Consider the following 27,392-nt stretch of genomic DNA (forward strand, 5'->3'; position numbering starts at 1 on the left):
GCAGAGGATATGCCCGGGGTTGGTAAATAGGTGCCTTTTTTGGTAATTTTAGATGTTGTTGACTTTTATCTTTCTATTTATTGCCTTTCTGACTTGTCTTGGCATGGGCAAGAGATCTTAGTTTGTGCTGGTATAAATAGTCATCGATATGGTAAATTTCACTAGTTAGATCAATTTTAAGATATTCATGAATTAGTGAAACCACCATATATTGCGCACATATCCTGTGGTAAATAATTTTTAAATAAATTTTTTTGATACAATAAATTATTTTTTACCAAATTAGTCGATTTTGTAAATTTATCGTAATAAACTTAACATTTAAAAAGATCTAGTTTTAAAAACTATTTTAAGTAACTATCAAGTTTTCGGTTAAAAAATTAATGAAATTAATTTTATAAATTCCATGGAATGAGACTAATATGAAGTTTTCATGGAACAGGATATTTTATCATGCCATTTTATTCTGACATTTAATTTAAAATAAAGAATATCTTGGGATGCATCAATCTAAGTGTTCGAATAATGGTGAGGCGGTCTTTTTTTTCGATATTTGAGATCTGAACTTTTGTACTAGAATTTGAGTCTTTGAATGAAACATCATTAAATTATTTAGACAAAAAAAATAATTTGATTTTATTAAATATATTATTTGGATTATAATTAAAGATAAGCAAACCAATAAACCATAATAAGAGGTCATTCACCCACCGTCCTTGGCTCCATATATGCTCGTTCAAGCATCGGGTTCTCATTGTTCTCACATAAGAACGTAACCAACCTATCACGATCGCTTTGTTCCGGCCTTGGATCGTCTTGTTCAGGTCCTCCTCTTAGATCTAGTTTGTTTGTGCAGTTTATTTCCTTGTGCATAAAAGCTGGTTAGGGGTTCTGGCCCTTCTCCGTTTTCTAGAAGAAGAAACGACCGCGTCTTGCATTTTACTCTCCTTTCGTTACTAATCTTTCTCCGACTTACAAATAATGTTCTACAAAAAAAAAAAAAAACTTACAAATAATGTTCGATGATTTTCCCTATAGGAAGCTCCCGTAACTCATATGGATCATTGCTTACCAAAAGACAAATTCATATGGATCATCATTCAGGAACTCATTTTCTCATGCATGACCTTCATCCAACTACTTTATCTCTATGGATTTGCCTCTCGAAAGCTCTTGGACTTGCAATCTGAGGTGGAGTATCTTTTTAAGTTGTATGCTTCCTTGTTGGTCTTGTAAGTGGAAACCATAATGCTTCTACTCAAGGGGTTTGTTTCCCATGTCGATCTCTTCATATGGCTAACATTTTCTTATATTTCTTCACTATCTTTAGCATATGATATTGGAAAAGTAGCAGGCATAAAATCTCAGCCTCATCTTTTTTTTTTTTTTTTTTTCACTCCTATCTTACATTTTTTTTTTCTTTTCCTTTGATTGAATGGGAGGGTAGGGGCTGGCCAGCGCTATTAAGGGCCTGTTTGATAAATGGGCTGAAATTCTTTTTGAGTGATGAATTGGATTAATACAACTCTAAAATTATAGATCGGACCAGACCTATATTATAAATAGCCAAAAATATTTTCGAATGGAAGGTCTTGAACATCAGAGAGAAACAAAAGATCTTTTCAATGGAATTTTCAGCCCATTCATCTAAATAGAGTCTAAGAAGAAAGGTAATTATAATCTGAAGCCTTATTAACTGGACAATTAATTGATGTTCGTTTTCCTGGAGAGAAGTCCAACTTCAGAGTATATCATAGGCACTCATATTTCTTCTCTGAGAAACATGTAAACTGATATATTATCTCAATAAAAAGTGTTAGTTTTACCTTCAAAAGATAAATCGTGTTTTGTTCTATTAGAAAGGGCTGTACACACCCATTCTATACATCATCCAGAAATAATAAACCAGAAAACAGTCTACAAACAATAAAGAGCAAAAATAAGCGTATATGAAAATCCGAATGTACAGTCAGTTGCAAACGATGATACAAGATTTACAGACAGAATGTATGAAACATTTGTTAGCAGCACTGACGTCAAAACTTGAGTTCTTCCGTCTGATCACCAACCATTGCATTTGATTGTATACTAGGGATGGGATTTCAAGCTGTTGGCTTCATAGCCCTTTCTTGATGTAGCAGAAATTCCTTTCAGATGGTATGAGCTAGTTCAGAAAATATTAAGAGTTGGGCAAGAGCCTGCCATTGTACATCTTGTCCAGTAATTTTCGTGCCTCAGGTCTTCGGAGCATCCCTTTATTATTGGGCAAACCTGTCCCCAGACACACTGGGCATACCAGCTTTCCACGACCTACACCATCATAAGATACACGTGTCAAGTTCATCCTTGCATTTTAAAGGATCATATTAAACACCACAATGGCTTAATCATTGTTACTTATCAGTCATAGTGGCCAAGCTCACCAATCATATATGAATTATATGATCCAAATGAAGCAGGTAAGTTAAAATGTTGAATACCTTTGAGTAAATTAACAGTCCAAAACCTGAATGTTTGAATACATAGAATTCTACTTTACAGTTACAGAGATTCTACTTTCCCAGATGGGTACTAGATGATACTCTATCTGTGTGGCAGATAAATAATATAAAAGAGACGCATACCCTTGACAAAAAGCCCTTCCACGGAAGCAAAACCAAAAGGATTCCATAGCCATTCAGATTTATCTAAGAAAACCTCAGAAATTTATCTTTTCTAACAGATGGATGCTTTGATGGATCATTCTTTGGTCTCCAATGCCAATCCATGTCGATAGGGTAAGACTCAGCATGATTTTTGCAGTGATTCAGTAGAATGGAGCATCCTAACATTTGCTTTACAAAAATGATAATTAAATTCTCATAATAAAACATATTCTCAGCAGACCTCCAACCAATTGGACGTTCAACTAAGGTTATTTTTAGAAGTATGATCACTGAGTGCACCCACCTTTCTTAGATCTATCTTCCTTCTTTACAAGATAGAAATGATAGCAGTGTTCCAACCAAAAGTAGGATCACATTTATCATTTTATATAAAGTTAATCTTGATCTTAATACACAGCTGTTCATGCTGTCCCTCATGTTCAAGGCACATGCCCGGTACTATGAACTTAGATATAGTTAGCAATTTTTCTATATCATTTTGGAGCCATGTAAACTAAGATTTTGCATCCCGGTAGGACAGAGGGCGTCTCTGCTGTCCTGTCCATCCTATTCCTATGAGAACAGGTTCGAGACTCCAAAACCTATCCACATGGAGAGAGAAAAGCAAGAGGAAAGAAGGAAAGGAAGGAAATATGAAGAAAAAGAAAAAAAAGAAAGGAAAGAAGAAGAAATGAAAAAAAGAAAGGAAGGGAGAAGAAAAGGAAACAAAAAAAAGGAAACAAAAAGAAAAGAAAGAAAAAGAAAAGAAAGAAAGAAAGAAATGAAAGAAGAAGGGGAGAGAGACGGATGATATCTACTGGGATGCATGACTGCTACTACCGGTGGAATGGGACAGAATAGCGGGGCATCCCATTCCATGGAGAAACCGGGATGCCTTCATCCCTCGGGATAGAAAACCTTAATGTAAACAACAACTATTGGTATGTTCTATGAGGTTTGATGCATTAATGACCATAGAATTTTTCTTTTTTCCTTTCCTTTCCTTTCTTCATGGCGATAGATGACCACTTGATGCTGGATAAACAACCAACATTTTTCCAAGTAATGTTGGCGGATCAAGCTGAACAAATTGATGGATCTTTACATCCTAACAATCAAAGGCAGGGCCTGATTTAATTGTTATATCTGATTGGCAGTTGTTCTTGCTGCAGGAGCTAGGGGATACCTACTGTCAGCCTGTTGGTCTCAGAAACTTGGGCTGAAAGGAAAGGATTATGCAAACCTGATGACCTAGGCCTTCATGATGTGATCCTTGGAAGAGACTCCCTCACACCCGCGAGCAGCCTACATGGGTTGAGCAGGTCTCTTGTAGGATTAGCACCTTAATTGAGGATTCTTAAAGCCTTATGTTGCCAGTTTACTCACTGGAGAATTGTGCATATCTCCAGGGAAGCTAATAGTGCGGCTCAGTGGGCTACAACCATGTGGCTGGAGGGTGGGTAACAACACGAATCGGATTGGACCATATTGTACTTTGACTTATCTGCCACAACGATTGAGCGGTTGTAAGTTGCAACTGTTGCTAGGCAAACCATTTCTCTTATTAACCGAAAAAGAAAAAGAAGAGGAAAATGCTGTAACACATGGAATAAATCATATAATGCAGCAAAAACATACCATAACAGTTCGGGCACTCAGTAAACTCATAAACATCTTTTGCCCGCTTTCTGTTGAGAGCTTTCCACTTACCTGTGCCACCGCACATGTCACCTAAATCAAAGCAAGTGAACCGTATCATCAGAAAAAGTACTATAAGTGTGCCAAAAGCTACATTTCTCAAATCAAGTCCACTTCATTACATTTGGTATTCATTATTGAAATTACTATCAAATAATTGATACACTTTTTGGCTCTTTTCTGTGAAGATTAAAAGCTAATTGCAGCAACCTCTTGAACAATATTTATAATGTTTCATGTTCGTTTCCAGCCCAAGACTCAAGGACCCTTCACAAGGGCTTTAAACCTAGACCATCCAGAGTCTTATGATCTGTAGGATCTGATGCCTAGCAAGTAGGCATTTAACATTTCTAGTTATCAAAATATTGATTTGACATTAAAAATTAGATGCTGGAGTATAAAAGTGAAGACATGCTTGATGGTCGAATCCTGTTTTTTATGCATAAGTATATCATGAATAAGATACTAGTCTTCCGATGCAATCACCTTGATGGATTTTTTCATATCCATCACATGAACATTCATGACTCATTGCCGAAGACATCATTTCCTTACAACAAAATAATTGCTATTTCAATTCTTAATGATAAATAATATATGCAGGATCCCTTTCTAATATTATTTTTCCATATCTCTCTAAGAGCTTGCTTCTAAAATGCTAACCTAGGAGTCGATAAGCAGAACACTTATGTCACAATGGGCTCTGACATACAGAAGGGCTTACAGTCATTAGAAATAAATGAGCTGCTTACATGGGTCTTAACTAATTTGCTAGATAACTGAAACTAAATCAAACAGAATCCTGACAAAAATCATAAATAAGAAAGGGCAAAAAAATAAAGAGCAGGTTCCTTACATATTATAGTACCAGTGCCCCCACAATTCCGGCAAACAGTTTTTTCTTTCCCAGATGACCCATCCACCATGTCCAAGGCGATTCCATTAGGAGGACAAATAGAGAACACTGAAACATTGAATAATGCTAGATTTGCACACAAACATGCAAGACATTTACGCCTCGAAGGCACAAGGTGATTCCTCTGCATAAGAAAGCAGGGACATTTTTAATGCAAAAATTGTCTCAAAAGCTTTAGAATGATGCAGATCTGGCAAAGACATGTAACAGAAATGACATCTTCTAGCATCCCTAATATGAAGTGCTCATTTTGTTTGTATGAATTTGCTGTTTAATTGGTATTTGGCCCATAACACTTGCTTTTTCCTCCCTCGGTATAATCAGTGAAATTTAAATCAGAGCTGCATATATTTGAGTTCATGTTATATAATTTCCTCATAACATGTTAAGGTATGGCAACTGCAATCACCTAGTAATGAGATAATCTGTACGCTAGAAAGTTGCTCCATTCTCAGACTCAGACACTACATTTTAGAACTTCTAAAAGAAGTCGGTATGCCATAAGCCACCAAAAGTAGAGCACCAAAGATCCCATCAAAATTGTTTATACAATCACTTATGTTCCGTAACATTGATAACATAACTAATGCCAAATACACACTGCAGAGAAATTGGAGGCATGAAGAAAGTAACTGGAAATTGACTAATGAAAACTCATTTCAAAAAGACAAGAAAATTCATAAATTTGGGCATGTTGTGTACAGAATAGTTAGATCCAGATATACCCATTGCAAGTATTTTATGGTCAAGGTAAGTGATATAAATAAAAACAAGCAAAGCTGCAAGCATTTAAGTTAGCTCTTCAGAGTTTTTCCAGCCATATAGTATTACTAATAATGTACAGCAAATTTATAGAAAGTAACCAAATTCGATATAGAAAAGATAAATGTTTAAAAAAAAAAAAACATAATTAAATGTTCTCGTATTAGAAGCAGCATGATAATATCAAAGAATGATACACGATTTCCATCAATTCTCTGAGTGAAAAAATGCCATGTACACCATTTCTTGAAGCAATATAAGCTGAAAAAGTAAAAGGTAGTAATTCAATTACATCTTATAATTTTATTTCTCATTCAAGATATTGTATCTAAACATGTCAACAACTCTAGAACAGGAAAATCTAAGTGGCTTAAGTCTATAGTTAAGAAGTAGAAGAAGAAACAATGGAGGTTTTCATGTTGAAAAGTAGCCACTCTTGAATATGGAAGGAAATAGCAGCTTGAATCATGTATTGTTGGTAATATGCAGATTGTATTCATTTTAATGGTCCTTTTTTAGATACTTTTTGAATATCTGAATTTAATCACAGAAAAAAATAAAGCATAAATGTTGCTAAACTGCTTTCAACTTCATGGTTGCAACAGCTAGTGGTGAAGCTCAGAAATGTCTAAGATTGGAGTATATATGGACAAGTTCATAGGACAAGTTTAGCGTTCCATGGTTGACTCTTCAACTGAAATTCTACATTAGCAATAAAGCTGAGCATATTGTTTGTTAAAGCTTCCATCAATAAATCTTCTTCTATATACTTAGAACACTTTATGTACTTGACTGACTAGAGGGATGATTACTTTTAGGTCAAACTATGTACAATACCCTTCAACTTCTCTTTTTCTTCTATTAGATATGATTACATGGAAATAATTCTGCTACCCAAACTTCTTCATCCAGGTAAAAGAATCCGCTTCAGAAAATGTATGATGAGTTGAATATTTGTCAAACACTTGGGAATATGTCAAATTGTAGCTTCTAAAGATTGGTGAAGAGTTGGACCTTTTAAGGATGAAGTTAACCCACCACAATGATACTAGAAGTGGGTTTTGCTGTTTCTGGAACTTGATAAAAGATATAGGTATGAAAGTAACTTTGAAATGTCAAATTTCTTGTATCCTTGAGCTAATTTTGGAGTTTGGATGCTTATCTTGAAGAATTTTAATAAATAATATATTTAAACATTTCCAGTTATATGATATAAAAATTAATATATTTATAACAAATAATATCGCTAAACATCTTTCTCCTGTTGCTTCTTTTCTGATTGCCAGTTTTTATTTTTTTGAGCAAAAGGTAGGGAACCCACCCAGAGTAACTTAGCCAAGTTGAAGTACTTGGGGATGGACCATCCATGACTTGAATCTGGAACCTTCTCCACATCAAGAGCGGCTGTCATGACTACAGCATTGGCTTTCATTTTTTTAGTGTGTAAGTTCAGTTGAACTTTTTGGTGCTGAAGAGTTGGATAGATGTAACTGCTTTAGTTCTAACAAGCATTTAGAATGTTCACCGAAGTCTGTATGTTTAAAGGGTTGATTTTCTAGTTGAAATAATCACACATGCATGTTTCAAAAAGATTTTTGATGGTATTTGTCGCCCCTGGTTGAGATGTGTCCAGTCCGAACATTACCTTCTCTTGAATCAGCATTTCTGTATATGTAGTTTATGTGCATAACAAAGTCATCACAAAAAAGGGTGTTGAAAACAAAATGTTTGCTACATTGTAAGTAATATTTCTAAAGAAAGACAATCCTTAAGATGAAGTAAATGGTCCAATATAGTTACTGATATACCTCAATATAAGTATGATTGATTTGTTATGTATAAGATTTAAAATGATGGAAGCAAAGTCAATCGACCTCCAAGAACTCTAGCATACCTGTGAATTGACATGACTATAAAGCTAAAGTGATCAAGGAGAAATACAGGATGATTGGAGAAAGACATTTAGGTTGCGTTTGGTAGTTGGCAATCTATCCAAATTGCTGGTATTTTAATGTGGCTATCTAGATTGCCACATTTGATACACTTTTTGGGTTGGTAATCCATATTGCCTTGGCAATCCAGATTATCTCTCATGAGATAATCTGGATTACCAAGGGGACGGATGACTATTCAAATTACCACTACTTTGGTAATTTGTAATAAAGTTTCGGGACGAAACTGCCCTCCTCCCCTCCCCCTCCTCCCCGTGCGGTGCCACCCATCGCTCGCCCATGCCTCCTCCCCAACCCAGCCTCCTGCGATCGCGCCGCCCGCCGCTGCTCTGCGCTCTCGACCACTCCTCTGGCGGTAGGGCTACCTCCTACACTGCCTTCATGGCCCTTGCCGTCATCCTTCCCACCACCACCTCCCTCTCCATCCGTCCCCTGCCCTCCACTGCCGCAATCCCCTTGTACCAACTGGTCCAGCTCCCAAAGTCGGGCCTCGCTACCATCTCTTTCCTGACCCTTGCCGCCTTCTTCCGTCGACACAATCTCCGGTGGGATGGGTGAGGGCGGTGGGGCAGGTGGGTGAGGGTGGTGATGGAGGCGGTCGCGAGGGGCGTGGGATGCGGGTTCGTCGGGGGACCGGGGAGCGGTGCCCAAGGCGCGACGGCCTGGGGGCGGTGCCGAACAGTCGGGGGTGGGGGGAGAGGGGAGGGGGGTTCGGAGTGTAGTGTGCAGGGGAAGGAGAAGGAAGGAGAAAAAATTAAATAAAAAAAAATAATAATAATAAGTATTAAAAAATAATAATTTTTTTTCATATAATAATTTTTATTATTAAAAAATTTAAATAAATAGTTTAAAATGCTAAACTAATAATTTGATTTAAGGGTATTTTGAAAATTTGATGTTACATTATCAGTAATCTAATTGTCATACCAAACATGTCAATCAAAATTCTCAATAATTTTACTGCAACATTACCTGCGTGTACTAAATACAGTAATTAATATTACTGGCAATCTATCCTAATTGCAGGTAATCCGGATTAAGATTGCTTGGCAATGCACCAAACACAACCTTAATACTTTTGGCGAATGGATTTATATGGTAGTCACGAAATCCAACATTGCATTTGTGATCGGCATAGCTAGCTGATCCACAAAATCATCTAATGCTATACATCTTGATCCAGCCTTGTGCTATACATGGTACCCTATGAATTCTTCGGAATGTAGAATCTTCAAAATGAAAAAAGCATGCTAAACACATTAAATTGATGCTAAGATGCCATTTGAATGGCTCTCTAGTTCAAAACTTACTACAGTTGCTTGCTGCACATTTATGAGTACGTATATGGATAGCTAAAGCGATGCAGTTGCTAGATATATTGCCAAATGTAAGTATTTTGTTGTAGCTCACCCCACAGGTGACTTGATGTAGTTGAAGTCTCTCATCATAGTAATTAGTTCTTTAACAGAACCAGTGATCCTGCAACATTACAATTATTTTAACTTGGCTCCTTGTATTGCTCTCTACTCATAATGTTACGCCTCCTAGGAATCTTCTTATATAAATACATGCAGGAGCCAGCTCCTTGGGACATGATTCTCTAAGAGGCCAGCCACCGCTCTCTAAGGATTCAGATTTCAGAGAGTGCAGTAATTTCTCTTAACATAGTACTGATTAGGCCTGCAGCGTTCACTTAGAATCTGATTTTAAAGAGATTTTGCAGGAAGCTTTAATTTTGGACTCTGTACAATATATCACATTCTTAGCCTTTATGTGACTTTTGTCTGAATCACAAATTTCAATCTTGTTTGTGATAGTGGTCATCATCATGTACATTTAGTACATTTAAGATTGCTAGTCAGAGTCCCAAATAATATTAAATATGCCACGAAGCAAGTAAATCTAACATGATGACAAGTAAATAGAAACTTTTGTTTGCACATGACAGGGTACTGGTCAAAAAACCATCCAAATTTGATCCTAGTGCATATTAACCCATTAACTAGCTTTCACTTTCAAATATATAACATGCTACAAGAATATTACTTAATGTAGCATCTCAAATAAGAAAATGTCACCTTAGGAAGCCCAGGTTCATCACCCATTAGTTGAAGAAAAAAAAAAATATATAATCGTAACTGATTATCCAACCCTAGAGTCGCTTTCCAATATCTAAATTAGATTCATGCATCAATCAAAGATGACCACTGATTGCTATTTCTCCTGCTAATCATAAATTTGTTTTTGCAAGAAAGGAGAAATACTTCAACCAAATTTTGCATATTTCAGAAGTATGTATGCAAATGCATATATAGTAGTATTTTCAAATGAGACAGACACAGAGAAAAAGCAAATAAAAATAACTTGAAAAACAGCCATTGTTAAGGAATTTGAAAAGCACAATAAATACATCACAATCAACCTTCAGGTTTTCTGTGTTTGATGAACACTCAGAGTTGCTCTGCTTCCTGTTGTCATCTTCCAAATTGGAGCTGTTACAATGTCCAGCTGATACTGATTTGGTTAGCATTAGTGCATCAACAGCATAAAGCACATCAGACCAATTAAAGATTGTTTTGCTAACATAGTTATCACTATAAGAAATGTATGGAAAAAAGCTATTCAAGGAAGAAATAAACAAAATATTTCAGGAGAGTTGATGAAATCAAAAAAAAGAAAGACCATACCAAGTAGTCTTAAATATTTGAATGCTAAGGAGACATCCAGAAATTATAGATTATTTGATAGAAATTCAGGAGGCATCTTAATACAAGGACTTTGCAAAACCCTCTAACTTTCAAGTTCTAGATATGCATTAACAAACACTAGCAGATAACAGACACCCTTGAACCAATAAGAATAAAAACAACCTCAATGCCTTAAATTGTGGTTAGTAATAAATCTCCAATTTAGAAGAATACTAAGTTTTGATCATTTTAGTATATTATTAAGAAGTACTAGGAAGAGTCCTCTGATTTATATTTGCAGTTTTCATATGAAAAATATTTGGTAGCCATCAAAGATAAAAATTTCCAAATTATAGTGTTTAAACTACCACATGCATAATAATAGAAGCAAAAGCACTTACAGATGTAACTATGATCCAACTACCTGTATTCCAAGCATTTAGAATTAACATTTGATACCATCCTTATATTTAGCTTCTACCTCAAGGCACATTAGTTTTAAAGGCTTTTTTAAAACTTTCCCATCAATTTTACCTAGGCAACAATATGTCCTTCTCTCCTCTTTCTCAATTCTTCAATATAAACCCAAGGACCTTATCAAGGCTTAATTGCACATTCACATACCAACTTATCAAATTCTCCATCACTTCAAATTTATGGTCATGACTTCTATTCTACCTAAGTTATATTAGCTCCTTCTATCCTTTTTTAACCATCTAACATACATCCAAGGTCATGGCCTCGTTAAGAGCAACGAAGATCTCCACTACTCATGCACCGACCAGTTAAGTCCTCTTAACCCAGGCAATTGAACCCATCTCTCCCATCAAACGAGGCCTTGAGTGGCATTGGCCAAGACTCAATCAGCGAAGAATGGTTGATTGTGCAAAGAATGCTATATGCAAGACGTTTCACAAACAAAAGGCCCACTTTTAAGCATATGGAAGAATCAACTGGATGCATCTCAATCCACCAACTGCACAACGAATGTGAAGTTCTCCTTGTTGATTCATTATTTGTATCTTATCATAGAAAACTTTTCATTCATGAGGTTGCAAAGAAGGTGCGACAAAACTTCCGATAGGGGAACCAAAAGAAACTATTAAAAAACCAAAAAAGAAAAAGAAGAAAATCATTAAAGAACTCTTGGGAAAGCCAGTGAGCACAGAAACCACAAAAAATCCGGAAGGACAAGAAACTACTCGTACATTGGAACGGTCAGGACCCATCTCTCCTTAGAATAAGCTACACAAAATCAAATTCCTTGCGGCTAAAAAAAGAAAAAAGAAAAACCGGTGGTAGCGAAGAGTAACGAACTAACCTCTACTTCTGGAGCTGCTTCTACCGTTGGGCGTGCGGCGAGAAAAGGCGGGAGGGAGTGCTGACGAGAGGAAGACGGGGCAACTGCTGCCCATCTCTACTCTCTCTCTCTCTCTCTCTTCTGGAAACCGGCCACAAGGAGGTTGCGGGTCGCGACTTCATCCAAAATCTACGAGATATTCCGAACCCATCGTATTAGCTTTTTTCCACCAAACAGCAGCATCGTTTGCTTACGCTCTAGCACGCCGGCACGTGTCCAAGATAAGACTTGGATTTGAGAAAGAAGAGTATCCAATATTTCGCTAGGTTGGCAACTTGTCCGACCAAGTGTTATGCCTAAGCCTTGCTAAATTAATGTTCTTTCGGCTCCATCTCATCTACGTCTGGAGGATCCTGCCAAGAGGCCCAACAAATAAATTGTGATGAGAAGCACATTAGCTTCAAATAGCATAGCTGGCGCGAGTAATTTTTTATATATCATATGCGGTGTATAAAAAATACATCATTTTATTTGATTCGACTATGTAATCATCATTTTCAAATATACATTTAATACCCATAATTTTATTTTTTCATTTAAAATTTGGAATAACGAAAATATTTTTTATCTTCTGAAGAAATTATGACATCCTATGGCCATATTATGACATCCTCTAATCAAATTATGACTTCTTGTTTATAATTTGATCAAAAAATATCATAAAAAAAAAAGAGAAATATTTTTATCATTTAAAAATTTTATAAATTTTTAATAATGAAAATGCTTCTCTCTTTATAACTTTTGAAAAAAATTATGACTTTCTATATACAGGAAGTCATAATTTGACCACAAGATATTATATCATAGGATGTCATAAGTTTTTCGGAACAGAAGAAATATTTTTGTCATTCAAAAATTTAAACAAAAAAATAAAATTGCAGGTATTAAATATACTATTAAATACGCATTAAAAAATAGTAACTACATACTTTAAAGTGATAGGATAATGCGCTCCACATTATTTTTATTGCACTACATATGATGCACAAAGACCTTCTCCCGGCTGGCAATTGATAGAAGCCACAAGCATTACAATAGGTAACTAGCCTCCAAGTCCCCTCAACCCTGAACCAAATGCAAATGAATAAGCTTAAGCTTAAGCCTAGTTAATAAAGCTATGATGAACACGAAAACCCTGGTGGCCTTGACGCATATCACTAGGCACATTGCTCCCAATCAATGTTTTCCCCTTGCCAAACTATTTGTGTATTCCTATGAACGAGAAGATAATTTAAATGTCAAACATAAATCCTATGTTCTCTCTCTCTCTCCGCAATGTTTTTCCCTCTCATTTTGGCCCATAACTGGGTGAAATTGAGATTATGAGCACGGCAAGCAAGCAACTAAGAAGCCCAACAACAACAAGAGGATGTTGTGTAATAACATTTCCAAGCTTACGTGAAATATATATAAATCGGCAATCACACACAAGAATTTACAAACTTCCCTAAAGGCATCATATGCGAAAACCAGTCAGACTTTTAACTGAGGTTATAAAATTATCCAGAAAGTAGCACTCATGGAACCAGAGTTGCTTCCATGAGATAATTTTCTCCCTTCAAATTTACTAAATAAAAGGGCAAAGAAGGACAAGGTAGAGAGGCATGAATATTTTCTCTGAAGTAGACTCCGAGAGAAGAAATTTCAAACTGGTGCATACTCAACACAATCAGAACTACTCACACATCACGTTGCGCCCCAATGTAGTGCGAAGGTTTCGCATAACAAAACCTTAAGAGATATTCACAAAATTCTACATTCTTCTCATCACTCCTTCAGAATTAAGCTAAGCAAAGTATCCTACAAAAATGAGGGCAAAAAACAAAAAAAGAAAAAAAACACTAAGCAAAGTACTAGTAGATTTGTACGTCCAAGAATGTCAGCTTGGAAACGTATTATTACAGCAAATGGCCTCAAAGCAGTGATGCAGCTCCACCTCTCTGGAGTAGGATAGCAGATTAGGAACAATGGATTTCCTTTTTTATTTTACTGCCTGCCCAAGCCCCCCACCCCCCAAAAAAACAATGAAAAGAAGCAAATAGGTTCTCCTGCAGCGGTAAATTTTAAAAGGCGTCTTGACTTAAAATACAAAGCTACACGATAAGATTGCATTCTGTTTAGGTGACCCGCAGGATTTTAAAAAAACATATAACATAGCTTACATCCATAGTCTCAGTAAAGCTACATTTCCTTGTGTACATCATCAGTCAGTCTTTCCATAGAAATTACTTCGGTCACACTCACTCAACACAATACAGCGGGTAGGAGGGCATCATGCCTTTTAACTATTATATGCAACGCAAAGATGTTCCAGGAAACAAAACCAACCAAAGGATGCAAGTTCACTGGGCAGCAGCGACCAGAGCAGAACGAGCATTTGTGAATGTAGAGATGAGCGATCCAAGCTGTAATTTATCATTGCATGCAAAACTTAATCTATACCTGAAACCAAATACAGTATAAATAGTTAAACAATAGGGAACAACCATCAACATTGTCGCATTAGCTAAAGGAATAAGAAAGTAATACTCCTGAACTAAATGCAGTTTCTGAAACTCATAGAGAATGCCAAACATTAAAACTTCAGATTCTAATGTCCAGGAAGCACAGATATTCCCTTTCTTTTGGTCCTAAATGGTAAAAATGCTTCACACAACCAACAACAAGTCAAACTGAAAGGCTTGGTGCGCTTCTTGAGTACTAAGCTAGTTACCTTGATTGCCGCACTTAAAAGTTGTGACTTTTTTATGCAGTGTTCTACCATCCATGTATGAACCTATGGGAATTCGCAAGACAAACCAGGATTGGCCGTTGCTATAAGTTAATTGACAAGATTTCCAAGTAAACCTTTTCAAACATAACTACCTTCAGTTCATCAAGAGAAGCAGTTATTTGAAATATATTGATATAAATATTTGGCTTTAGATTTAGCAGTTACTTCCTGTGCACAAATTTCATGTACTGGCTATTTGGGAAATGATGCGATCTTTAATTGAAACTGATATAAGGAATTATTACTGCATTACAAGTTTTAATAAGGTAATCTCAAGAAGCTTATGGATACCAACAGAAATATCAGTAAAAAATAATGTACCAGCATAGGAGAAGATGGGCACCATGATTAAACTTAAAATATAAAAGCAAAAGAAAGAAGTGTGTATTCATGCATCTACGGCGTACCCCTTGTATCTATATACAGAGCTATCCCCCTTGTCTTGCTGACTGGAGATTGGAGTGTCGATTTTTTAAATTATCTTTAGAAGAGAGATAGAGCACTGCACTTATCTTTGTATTCAGCTTCTTAATCTGAATTTGATTAATATCTCTAGCTCCTCTTTATGGTTTTACAGTTCAGTTGCAGAGACATTTGTGATAAGCTAAAATAACATTTTGACATCAGGTTAAAATGAACAAGATTGGTTTTCCCTCATTGAATTGATTGTAATCCACAATACAATATCCAACTTCGAAAAAATCATGAAGCAAATATGAAGACATACAAGAACTATGAGTATCTAGAACAAAAGCCAGTCCTTTTTCTTTTGGTGTAATCAGGGTAATGCATGCAAATTCTTTCAAGATGCTTGATCATCAACATCCGCATTTATGCATGTAGCCAGGTGCACAGCTTTTCACAGGGTTCACCAAATCAATGGACCACATGCAGATTGGTATCACTTACCTGAAACTTTGCAGGTCCTTTTTTTTTGGCCTTTGCCCATAAAAACTTCTCTTATTGGTAAGTAGTAAAAACTCTTCTTAATTGTGACTATTGTAACAACATCATCAATTGAACCACAAAAATTTTCCAAGGATTTCTGGAATGAAACATGGACCTATTAAACCAAGTGGTTAAGCATGGATTTTATATGTTGGACATAACCTGACTTGACTTATTTAAAAAATGATTCCATCAAAAAAAAAAAAAGATTAATTCCTAATCTGATCAAGCATTAGACCTAATCTAATCCGTTGACCATATCAGTCAGTGCTGGGTACAAATCCTACAAAAAACAAATTGAAGTCACAAATGGCTCAAGCAAGATTTGTGACCTGATTGAAACCACTTGCGACCTCACACCTTATGACGAGAAGGTGTGAAGGACACAAATGCAGGAGTAATATAATGTTAACCACGAAACTGATAAACTTAACTCAGATAAAGGAGGTACATACTCAATATCAGCCAAATCGTTGATTAGCTTAACTCGAACATCTGATGGCATTTGGATCTTGAAAACAAACCTGAGCAAAATTCATGGAATGTGGTTTAGAAAGCACAACAAAAGAAAGGGTAAGGTGAAAAGGAAAAAAAAGACCTCAAGCATGTTTCAACTTACATTGTAACTTCCCTCACAATATCAACCAAGGCCAGTCCTTTCTTCATTTTAATATCAGATATATCTAAAGAAGTTAAGAAGGCAGATCTTGTATGGAATAATAAGTCTCAAATCACAAAATAGTAGTTCATGTCCTAGGATACATCTGAAACTGGCTGTAAATGATTCATTAAGCAGCCAATAGGCTATCTGCTCAATGTCTTTTGGCATTGGGTTTCCAGTGCAGAGGTAGACAGCTTCTTCTGTTACATGCTGAGAAGCCATATGTGTTGACTGTCCACATTAAAGGGGATAAAGTACCTCATTGTCAAATTCAGGGAAAAAAAGGATAACATTTGTAGAAAAGCTAAACATATCAGAAACAAAATTGAAAGCTAATCCAACAACAAATATAAATATTCAATCCAGATATTTTGGTAGACAATCATAGAATAAGTAACACATGCAGTTCTTTCAATGAGATAGGTGACCAAATAAATATGAATTACTTGTAGTCCCAACTCCCAAGAATTCTTTCATCATAGAAACAAAGTCCCAACTTCCGAGAACTCTTTCATCATAGAAATAAACTTAATCATTATCTCCCCTCAGTGTAACACTTATCCCTGGAGGCTTTGGAAATTTGGGAAGATTTACAGTAAAAGAACTTTAAACTTTTCTTTTGCATCATGTGCCTACAGATGTACATGTTAATGATTGTAAAAGCAACTTCATGCTTCTGAATGCAAGTTGCAGTCATTATTACCAAAATTCATTAAACCAATAAGCATAATGTTAAGCCTCATATCATCTACATCTTGGCTCTAATTTATTTTCTTATCATGGCACATTTGTCATACTTCATTACTCCCAATCAGATCTTCTAAAACCTTTGCCTGTTTGAGACCAATCCGGGTTTCCTAGATGGTAAGCTGTTGCTACTCCCTGGTTTCCCTGCCCATCCACCCTCCACCTCCAATGTATGAGAGCATCAGCTGCGAAGTCACATTGAGGTCTGAAGCATTGTGAGTCTAGGTTATAAAATTAATCGCATGCATGCAAACTTGCTTTGATGTATGCACTCCCATTATCAAAGTTCTATATTTCACATAATGATTTTTGACAATATAATGTACAAAGTAAGCCTTTTGTTACATGACCATCTTATAAAATGTCACATAGAGGTCAAGAAAAAGATTAATAACATTTCAGCCAAAGTTCTAAATACCATAGAATGGGACCATCCTGGTTTTTTAATGGAACAAGATGCCCCATATACCAAAACTCAGGATGGTGGAGCTTTGTCCTGTCCCAGTCCAGTTCCTAACACATCCCATCGCGAATCTTGGGACAGTTGGACATGCTGCTGTCCCACTGGAATTTAAAACCTTGATTTCAGCACTCATATGTGATGAAAACAATGGTAAGCCTAGATGCGAAACAAAGTATGGATAAACATGTGTTAACATATGATGCAAAGGAGTTGAGTTCGATTCTGCACAAAAGTTTTTTCTAAATTTTTGTATAACGTGGCTTTTTTATATATTTACTAACAAAATCCATTTCAGTAACTTGCTGGAACATGGTACAAAACCATGCCCATGGTCCCCATTTCACATATCAAAGTTTGGTTAACTGATAAATTTGAGCATGTGACCTCAGAAATCCAAAGAATGAAAAATAGTTAATATCTAAGACTGATTTTAATTGCTTGAGAATCAGCAAGCTCGTAATTTTCTTTTTCCTGATGGGACAAGGATGGTTCCACTTAAGATTCCGTGTAATAATAAGGTCAAACTAGTAGAAAGGAGGGTGACAGAAGGCCACATTCTTAGCCTCTATAAATTAAATTCCGTTATTAAACCAGGCTTTTAGAGAAAGTTTCCTTTTGTTTCCTATCCAATGAGGGTCCTTTGATGTTGGCATACTATGAAGAGTCCAACATCCATAAAATATGTCCTTTCACCTAAGATCTTACGGGAGGGCAACTTTATTGTCTTCAACTTTTGCATAAATGTGGCCTGCATGTTGCGCCTTCTGAAACCATTTAATCCCAGCACTCTGCCTATTTCTAGCTTCCTCTCTGACAGGGGCATATTGTTGTCAAGACCACTTTACCTTTTCTTGTTGAAATTGTGGATAACATAAAGGTCATTTTCTTTTCTTTCAAGGATCTGGAGAATTTTCTATTACAAGTTTTGATATGTTTGTTCAGCACTTTAAACTCTGATGCAAATTCCTCTATGGCTACGCCTTCACTAGAAGCCGCTTCACCAGTTTGACATTCTGACTAAAATGCTAGATGTGTGCCATTGTTGGGAAAAAAATGCAGAGAGCTTCTGATAAATTAATTGATATCAATAAAAAGAAAGAATGGTCTACAAGACAGGTTGGTGAAGACCACCCAACATCTGTTTGTTCAGCACTTTAAACTCTGATGCAAATTCCTCTATGGCTATGCCTTCACTAAAAGCCCCTTCACCAGTTTGACATTCTGACCAAAATGCTAGTTGTGTGCCATAGCTGGGAAAAACTGCAGAGGACTTCTGATAAAATAATTGATTTCAAATGAAAAGCAAGAATGGTCTACAAGACAGGTTGGTGAAGACCACTTAACATCCATTCAGGAAATTAATTAGAATAATCTTGGCCAATAAGGTTTTTCTCCAGTCTAAGACAGCAGATAGTTAATACTGCTATACACCAATCAAACATAACGTGCAAATATTAGTCTGGTCAAATAAACAAGAACATGTTGATAAGCTCCCTCGGAAATTGGAAGACTTGTAAAAAAGTCAAACTGGGAATTTTATGTATAAACTTTGTCATGCAAGGAAAATTAGGTGAAGTTTGTAATGTAAAATGCCAAGTCAACCATGAAAAGGTAACTAAAAGAAAGCATTGTCAATACTTGGAACTAAAGGAGAATGACCTGCAGTATGTTCAGAGCCTTTCTCATGTCACCGTTGCTCAGCCGTACCAGGGCAGTTAAGCCACTCTCAACCACATCAAGCCTAGAAGGACATGACCATAAGTTACCAATTTATAATCATCTGAAGTTTAATAAGTTGGTAGCATGTTAGCAACTGAAAATCATATACTACTAAATGCAGTTGACAGTTGCTGTTATAATTTTAGATTTTATCCGAAAAATATAAGAAGGGGCAAACAGATTTTACAAAATAGAGTGGTAGATTTTGGGAAAGTTGACTGACTTATTTGTTGAAAGCATCTCTTATGCAGATGTGGTCAGAACTTCATACAAATATGTACATAAAACTGAATTTTCATTAAAGTTCCTCTGACAGACTATGTTCATAGATTCTAGAACAAGTTATTTTCCAGAATCTCTCATTGAACATTCATTATTGCATCACTGTTAAGTGCATCATCATCAATTTCAGATAGTTAAAAACATCACAGTTAAGAATGTACCAAAATAAAAACTGTATTTCCTAATAGTGTCATTAAAAGGATATTGTCAAACCATGAAAAACATGATTAGCTACTGTGTGAAAAAAATGTAAATTGTCCATTGGATAGGTGGTCAAGGAAATTCAAAATAGTGCAATGTTATACAAAATACCAAACTATGAAAGAAACGTACAATTTCAAAATGAGATGCAGCATGGTAAAACACCTTATGAAACTTATTTCATGTCAAATTTCTACAGTAAATCAAAATAAAAAGAGAAGCTTACCCTTCAGCCTTTATCACATATTCAAGTCGTTCTCTGATATGAGAAGCATCAAGCGGAGCAAACCGAAACCGAGTGCATCTTGACTGTAATGCTGGAATAATTTTGTTGACATGATTACAGATAAGTGCAAACCTAGTGCTCTTTGTATGTTTCTCAATCACTGCACAAAAAGATAAATCACATGAATAAAGATCGTGAGAATACATAAACCTGTGAATACATAGAAAAGCAAACGGTTGTACACGCAGACCTCTGCGTAATGCAAACTGTGCATCCTTAGTCATAGCATCTGCCTCATCCAGCAGGACCAACTTCACAGAAGACTTTGCACTGCATAAAACATAAATAGTTGACTAGGTATTGCAGCATCCACAAGGTAACCAATGATAAAGTCAAACATCTGCATGTGTGTGTACATACATACGTGTACACTGTATATACATTATAGTCTGTGTTTGCAGACATATATGTACATGTGTTACTTTTCAAAAAGCCAGATATTGAACAACCATGCCCCAGAAATGATGACAGGATCCTGCAGCTGTCACAAGCTCATCAGAACAAAATTTACGTCATCACATGATATTCATCTTATATGATTTGGAGGGTAAAGTATCTTTACTCCCACAACCACACGTTTCCGATCCTAGGGACCGCACCCTGCCACATGCTATGTCCATATTTTGCCACCAAAATGGAAAATTGGTTAGCATATACTTTTGTCAAGCAGTTGTTCCCAATAAACACTATTCTATCTATCCAGTGCTAGCTTTGTAAATCCTAATTTGCTAATACATTCTTACAGAGTTGTCATCTTCTATCTACAAACACATATGCAAAGGAAATAAAATGGGAAAATATGTGAGACATTAAGATCTTCTTTGGTTAGACCTTACCCTTGACTGACATTTCCACTACAATCTGAGCTTCTCTCTCTACTAAGGTCCTCTTCCGTCATCATTAGACATGACAAAAAAGTTACTATTTTCAATCCATTACTTCTTTCGATCTCAGTGAACTCATCTACTTCCTCCGATGTACCCATTTGTAACTTTGGCATTCACAATTTTCCAAAATTCCACCAAAACAACATTAACTTTGATTAGTTTGATACAATCATCTTTGCAGTTGCACATAGTCAAAAGCACACCAATCAAATCGAATCTGCATAGCAATTACTGCCTGGAATATTTCTGCTCAGGAATCTAATACATGACAAAGCTAGTATGAGCAATCGATCCAAGATATCAGCTTTAAATGTACTATTTGTTACATATCATCATAGTTCTGCTAACCATCAACTCTTTAACCTTCTGAGCTTTCCTCCAAATTCCAAACAATTATCATGGACCTGTGAATCAATCTACAAGTATCTTTGATGTGTTTCAATTGTTAACATGGTTGGTGGGAAATCAATTAAAATTCTGTGTCTAAAATCCCAAAATGAACTTTACACTCCGCAAAGGTAGTATACCTATGTGACCTGATCTTACAAAATTCATTGCGAAGATTTCCATGGAAACCTCAAAAATTTTTCTCCTGCAAGGGAACAATAACAACAAATTAAGAATTATATGATACTGGTAGCATCTTTACTATGTTATAACATTTGTTTTCTTTTTGTGACAAGTGGTCTTAGCACATGCTCTCAAACACCTCCCCACCACCACCACTAAGAGAGAGAGGGAGAGGGAGAGAAATCAAGTTGGATTTCTTACATTGAAATATGTAGAGGGCATCCACATCAAATGTGCATGTAACCAAGGAATAAATGCTGCATCCTGATGCCTTGCCACCTAGCACTAGCATGGCATGTGCCCATGTCCCAATGCTTAGCATACACTAGCCCACTGTAGGCATGCAGTCAATTTCACTGGCATGAAAGGGCAAGGGAGATACACATATTTTGGGTTTCTAAAATCAAGACGATCAACAGCTTCTTCATAATGCTTATAGATGTAGCTATTAGAAAAAACAGAAAAGAACTAAAACAAGAAAAAATATCCTACAATCATAACTAAAGATATGTACGGCTGTATTGATTATTAACAGGTACTATCTAAGGTATTATGGCACGGTATTACACCTTAACAGAACATTACCACCAAGAAAAATGCTTGAATATCAATGTGTTATGTCATAAATTACTAAGTGATACCTCAATGACACTAATGACATCATACACTATTAACGTTTCTGAAAACCAACCTGAAAAAATGTCATGTGCTTTTCTTAATAGATTTATATTGTTTTGAGGAGAAGATTTTGGATGGAAGTCACTCCTCCCCAAAATCACTAATTTCCAAGCTGGAGTCATGCTCAAGAGGATGAATTTGGTTATCAACTTTAATCTTGAATATATAAATGTGCATGTGTGGACATATCATTCTATTAACCTTAAAAAGGAAACTGCCATAGTCCAGTTGTGGAAAACGAAAAGAAAAAGGATATAGGTTGAAAATTGCTTATACCAAGTCCAGAGCAAGGATTCAATGTGGATCCTGCTAAATTTTGCAAAAAGGCATCAAATGGGCACTAGGTTACTCCATTGTTCTTTGGAACAAAGAACAAAGTTTCATATCCCTCTCCCATGGACTAATGAGAAAAACAGAAGATAAAAAAGGCTTCTGAGGATGTTTGGTACTAAAACAAGTCATGCTAAACTGTGCCAAACTGGCACAGTTCAATATAGAAAGCACAAGGCAGCTCCCCAGGCTTGCAGGGCACTTAGGCACACACCTCTGCCACGTGCCAGTCTTGACCTATCATGGTAAATGCCGAACAGCACAGACCAGCATATGCTGACCCGGATCCTGGCCTGTATATGGGCCGTGTAAGATGAAGTCTATTGTCTAGGCTTTAACACATATCAAGCCTCACACAAAAAATTTATTATAACTAAAGAAGGTAAAAAGTTCTTTATCACTTTCTGGATACTTGCATGAAGCAAATAAAACATTCTTATGTAGGATTTGCATCCTTTGAAATTTTATGTTTTCTATTCGGAACACATGCTAGGTAGAAATATATCAAAGCTTGATTCATAAGACATCGAGTTTGTACTATGCAAAAAATTTTGTAGTTAAATCTCCACTTCTTTGCTTTAGTTTAATGAAATCATTTATACATGTAATATACGATCCACGAATGCAATGGACAGATAATCGTTTTGCTTCAAATCATCAAGATGCTTAATGTAACATGCAATCAAATTTTGTCTCTTGCTTTCCAATTTTCAAAAGGCTGACCCACACCTCACTTGCATTCTCTAATTAAATTAAGGCACTTATTCTGACATGTCAATGCAAGCTTGAACTAGCTTTATTTCTTTGGAGCAGGATAATGTCAAGAACATTTAAAAAGAGAAGACTAATATGGAAATGACTCTACCGAAGACGTGTGATGTAGAGATCACCTGATGGCCTGATCCTTACCATTAGAAGCTTAGGAAGATAATAAATTTCATAAAGTGTTTCCTTTCCCTCCAATTGTGCCCCTAGTGTATTGTTGCTTCCTTGCCCAAAGAGTTTGTAGATAGGATTTCAGTGTGAAATTGCCAAAAACTTACATCAGTTGAAACTGCCAAAAAGAAAGTTTATAGGCATTGCTGAATCACATTGCCCCATAATGTCATACCTAATAGATGTAACAAGGCTTGATGGTTAAGATATGAATGAGAGAATCAGACACACATACATGGAGAGAGAGAGAGGGGGGGGGTGCACACATGCACATACACAAGCATAAGGTTGAGCTTCAAGTAAAATACAAAATAATTTCATTTAGATCTTACTTTAGTCACAATTGCTAACCTAATAATGCTAATCTCATTTATGCACCTAAAATTTAAAGTTACATTCATAAAACTTGACTTTCACATGGTAATACTTGTTACTACAGCCAATATTTCTCTCATAGGATTTAAGAACCTCGACAAACTTCATAATCCATTCGATTTTAACCTCAACCATACAACAAAAGTGATCTCCAATCCAAGGTTTAAAACAAATCTTCCTGCATTGTATAGCCTGTAAAATGGTATGTGCCGTGCTGTACCGCCCCATATTAGCAAATTAATGAGTAAATACAAGGCTGTACCACAGTACACATCACGCAGGTACATGACTGCTGTGCCCCCTATGCTGTAGCATATCAAACCTTTCTCCTATCACAACCATCACTCCTCCAACTCAAAATCAGAAAGAGGAGTTTATCCATCACTGAGCTAAGTGCATATCCCGTGGTGCCTTAAGGATGCACTAATACCCTTCCCCCTTATCCAAAAATGTTCATTTCCTTTGTAATACACAACATCGACCCTGCAAGTTATAGCTTTCTTATTTGTCTACTCCATTTTCCTTTTTTCGCAATGTCTCCCAATATTTGTCAGACCCTACATATTTTGAACCGATAAATGTCTATCCTTCAAGCATTCGGATCACCAAAACCCAAAAGAACTTTTAAATAAACCCTGTACTTTTGCATATTCAACTACTAGAAATAATAGATGTCAATTCAGCATAAACAAGACAAAATTATAAAGACAACTTCTCTGAAAGAAAACCTCGTACTACATTTTAGCGAAGAGCATATAATCTAATAAATATCAGCAAGAATAGAAATTGATCCCAATTCTTTTTACCCAAAGGAGAGGCTCCGTGCACTGGCGAAATCTTGGATCTGCTGTCGAACGACATCAATCCCCCTATCGTCAGATGCATTGAGCTCCAAAATCATGTTGTGGTACTGCGTCCCATACAGCTTCCGTGCCACTGCCAGAATCGTCGACGTCTTCCCGGTCCCCGGCGGCCCATAAAGAAGCAAATGGGGCAGCCTGTTCTCGTTCGTCAGCCGATCAACTTCCAATCAACAAAATCCAACTTTTAACCACAAATCGAACCCAGCAAGAAGGAAAAGAGATCACAAGGAGAAGATAGGTGGAGGAGAGGGAGGAAGACGAGGTTTACTGGTGTCGACGATGTCGCGATGGGCGGCGACGTCGGCGAGGGACTGGGGACGGTACTTCTCGACCCAGGGGGCGGACTTGCCGTCGGAGCCGAGGGCAGCCTTGCCCTTATTGGGCCTTGCCGGGGGCGCGTCGCCGTCGATCTCCATTGGAGCGGTCGCCTCCACCATCTCTGCTGAAACCCTTCTCTCCCTCGCCCTAGCGCCCTATTCTCCCGTTTCGTGTTTACAGCAGTCGCGGCTATGGCGCCAAAAATCCCGAGTTGGGGTTTTGGCTGGACGACGTCTAGGGTGCTGAAGGGCCGCGCAGAAAAGCCCACCGGTAAGGCTGGCAATTTCAAACACGACGCGCGGACACAACACGCGATACGGCACGACATTTCGGTATTAATGTTGGGTTTATGTAGATTCATGTCGAAATCTTATCAATCCATTTATGAATTTCGTATCAAACGAAAAAATATATAATTTTATAATTTTTTATAAAATCAATAATTATTTTTATTATTTTATTAAAAATATTAAAATAAAATTAAACAAACATGACAGCCTCCACGTATAGCCACCAAATTCAATTCTCTCTCTCATTTTAAAAATATATATTTTATATAAAATAAATTATTTATATTAAATATGTAGTATGAACATATTAATTCGATATGATATATTGAATAATTATATAAAATAGATAATATATTTAATAAATAGATTTGTACATATGTTAAAAAATTCTGACATATTTATTAATCATATCGTATTCATATTTTTTATAATTATATTCATATCGATATGATTACGACATGCAAACATGAATTGCCATCTCTATCCATCAATGGTGTATTGGACTCTGACCTTTAGATGCCAACATACTTCCAAGATCATCTATCATGATTAATCCATCAATATTAATTTAATTAGAGGTGATTCTAAATTGTCATCGAGGTAATTTGATATTGCATATAGGATTCGTTCTTTTATGGAAAAAAGATTTATCCAGAAAATATTATTTTTCTGAAAAAATATTTCATAGATAATATTTAGATAAAAAATAATTTATTTATATTCTTTTATACATTAAAAAATAGTTCAAAAATCTGTTAGCAATGTTCTTTTGTATTATTATTTTTCTGGATAAGTTGCATTAATTTATCCATATTTTTTATAATATCTTTTATTATATAAATATTATTATATATACTATTATATTATGTTATCATATATTATAAAATTATATTATAATATTATACTATAAAATTTTAATATATTATATTATTTTATTATTATATATTATTATAATATAATATATATTATATTATTATATGATTTTATATTATTATAATATTATAATATATTATAGTGTATTATAATATATTATACTATTATTATAATATTCTATAAAAATATATAATATAATATATTATTATATTACTATATTATAATATACTATAATATTTTATATTATTTTATGTTATTATAATATAATATAATATTATATTATGTTATATTATTAAATATATTGTATAATTATTAATATAGTATCATATATTATAAATAATAATATATAATATATTATATTATATATTTTTATATATTATTATATTATTATAATGCATTATAATATATTATATTAATATATTATTTATATTATTATTATATTATATTATAATATGATAATATTATAATATAAAATATTAATACCTTATATTAATATATAATATATTATATTATTATATTATTATATTATAATATATTACATTATATTAATATATGTTATTATAGATAGTAATATATTATATTATTATAGTATTATATTATTATAATATATTATATAAATATTATATTATATTATTATTATAAAATTAAGAATATAATAAGAATGAATTAAAAAAATTATTTTTTTGCTTGATGAAAAAATAATTTAACCACCTTGATAAATTTTTTTTATTTCATAAATAAATATTATTCATAAAAAAATAATTTATTCATCTTAAAAAATATGAGAACATAAACAAATTAATTAATAAAAAATTTATCATAAAATTTATCAACAAAAGAACAGACCAACAGAGGCTGCTAAAGATTCCTAAAAAAAATCATCAGTGAATCTTCTAGTTATTTGCCTTTCATTAGCTTCCACAAAAAAATATGTACTCCTACCCATATACCACATTAAAATGTAAAGCAGCTAGCATAACTGCATCTTAACTTGTTCATCAAGTGGAAATCTATGGACCAGATTCCTTATCTTCTGAAACGTTACGAGGATTGATGCCATAACAAATTATTCAGATCAGCGACAACTTGAAGCAATGATAAAAATTTCTGGCGGGCTGACATCACACAAAGATGCAACATTTCTGCAAAATATGGAGGACAATTCGCACCAG

General features: G+C 35.3%; 2 protein-coding genes across 3 annotated transcripts; both read right to left on the bottom strand.

Moving 5' to 3' along the window:
• Window positions 1-1,929: 1,929 nt before the first annotated feature.
• On the bottom strand, window positions 1,930-12,142 carry LOC105053123 (protein PHOTOSYSTEM I ASSEMBLY 2, chloroplastic). 2 transcript variants are annotated; one of them, XM_010934168.4, is made up of 5 exons: window positions 11,982-12,142; window positions 10,396-10,481; window positions 5,200-5,383; window positions 4,284-4,376; window positions 1,930-2,310 (listed from the first exon to the last, which is right to left on the bottom strand). In XM_010934168.4, the coding sequence occupies exons 1-5, from the start codon at window positions 12,073-12,075 to the stop codon at window positions 2,180-2,182; spliced, it is 588 nt and encodes a 195-aa protein (XP_010932470.2). In that variant the 5' UTR covers window positions 12,076-12,142; the 3' UTR covers window positions 1,930-2,179. The 2 variants fall into 2 exon arrangements, with proteins under 2 accessions (XP_010932470.2, XP_010932469.2); XM_010934167.4 differs by having other exon boundaries at window positions 10,396-10,487; window positions 11,982-12,141.
• A 1,958-nt stretch (window positions 12,143-14,100) lies between these two features.
• On the bottom strand, window positions 14,101-25,348 carry LOC140852096 (replication factor C subunit 3). The gene is made up of 9 exons (XM_073244905.1): window positions 25,008-25,348; window positions 24,683-24,899; window positions 20,291-20,370; window positions 20,041-20,200; window positions 19,272-19,353; window positions 16,504-16,633; window positions 16,361-16,424; window positions 16,197-16,265; window positions 14,101-14,462 (listed from the first exon to the last, which is right to left on the bottom strand). Exons 1-9 carry the CDS (start codon window positions 25,174-25,176, stop codon window positions 14,363-14,365), a joined length of 1,071 nt encoding a protein of 356 aa, XP_073101006.1. The 5' UTR covers window positions 25,177-25,348; the 3' UTR covers window positions 14,101-14,362.
• Window positions 25,349-27,392: the final 2,044 nt, after the last annotated feature.

The sequence above is a fragment of the Elaeis guineensis genome, chromosome 10 (genome assembly GCF_000442705.2).
Source record: "Elaeis guineensis isolate ETL-2024a chromosome 10, EG11, whole genome shotgun sequence".
NCBI lineage: Eukaryota > Viridiplantae > Streptophyta > Magnoliopsida > Arecales > Arecaceae > Elaeis > Elaeis guineensis.

Excerpts from the sequence above, each read along its gene's own strand:
- LOC140852096 (XM_073244905.1), bottom strand. The coding sequence starts at position 25,176 with ATGGTGGAGGCGACCGCTCCAATGGAGATCGACGGCGACGCGCCCCCG. Across the intron at positions 24,900-25,007 it reads TCGCGACATCGTCGACACCA|TTGATCGGCTGACGAACGAG; the intron begins GTAAACCTCGTC and ends GTTGATTGGAAG. Across the intron at positions 20,201-20,290 it reads ACAGTTTGCATTACGCAGAG|TGATTGAGAAACATACAAAG; the intron begins GTCTGCGTGTAC and ends CTTTTTGTGCAG.
- LOC105053123 (XM_010934167.4), bottom strand. The coding sequence starts at position 12,075 with ATGGGCAGCAGTTGCCCCGTCTTCCTCTCGTCAGCACTCCCTCCCGCC. Across the intron at positions 10,488-11,981 it reads AAGCAGCTCCAGAAGTAGAG|TATCAGCTGGACATTGTAAC; the intron begins GTTAGTTCGTTA and ends TAACCAAATCAG. Across the intron at positions 4,377-5,199 it reads GGGCACTGGTACTATAATAT|GTGACATGTGCGGTGGCACA; the intron begins GTAAGGAACCTG and ends GCTTTGATTTAG.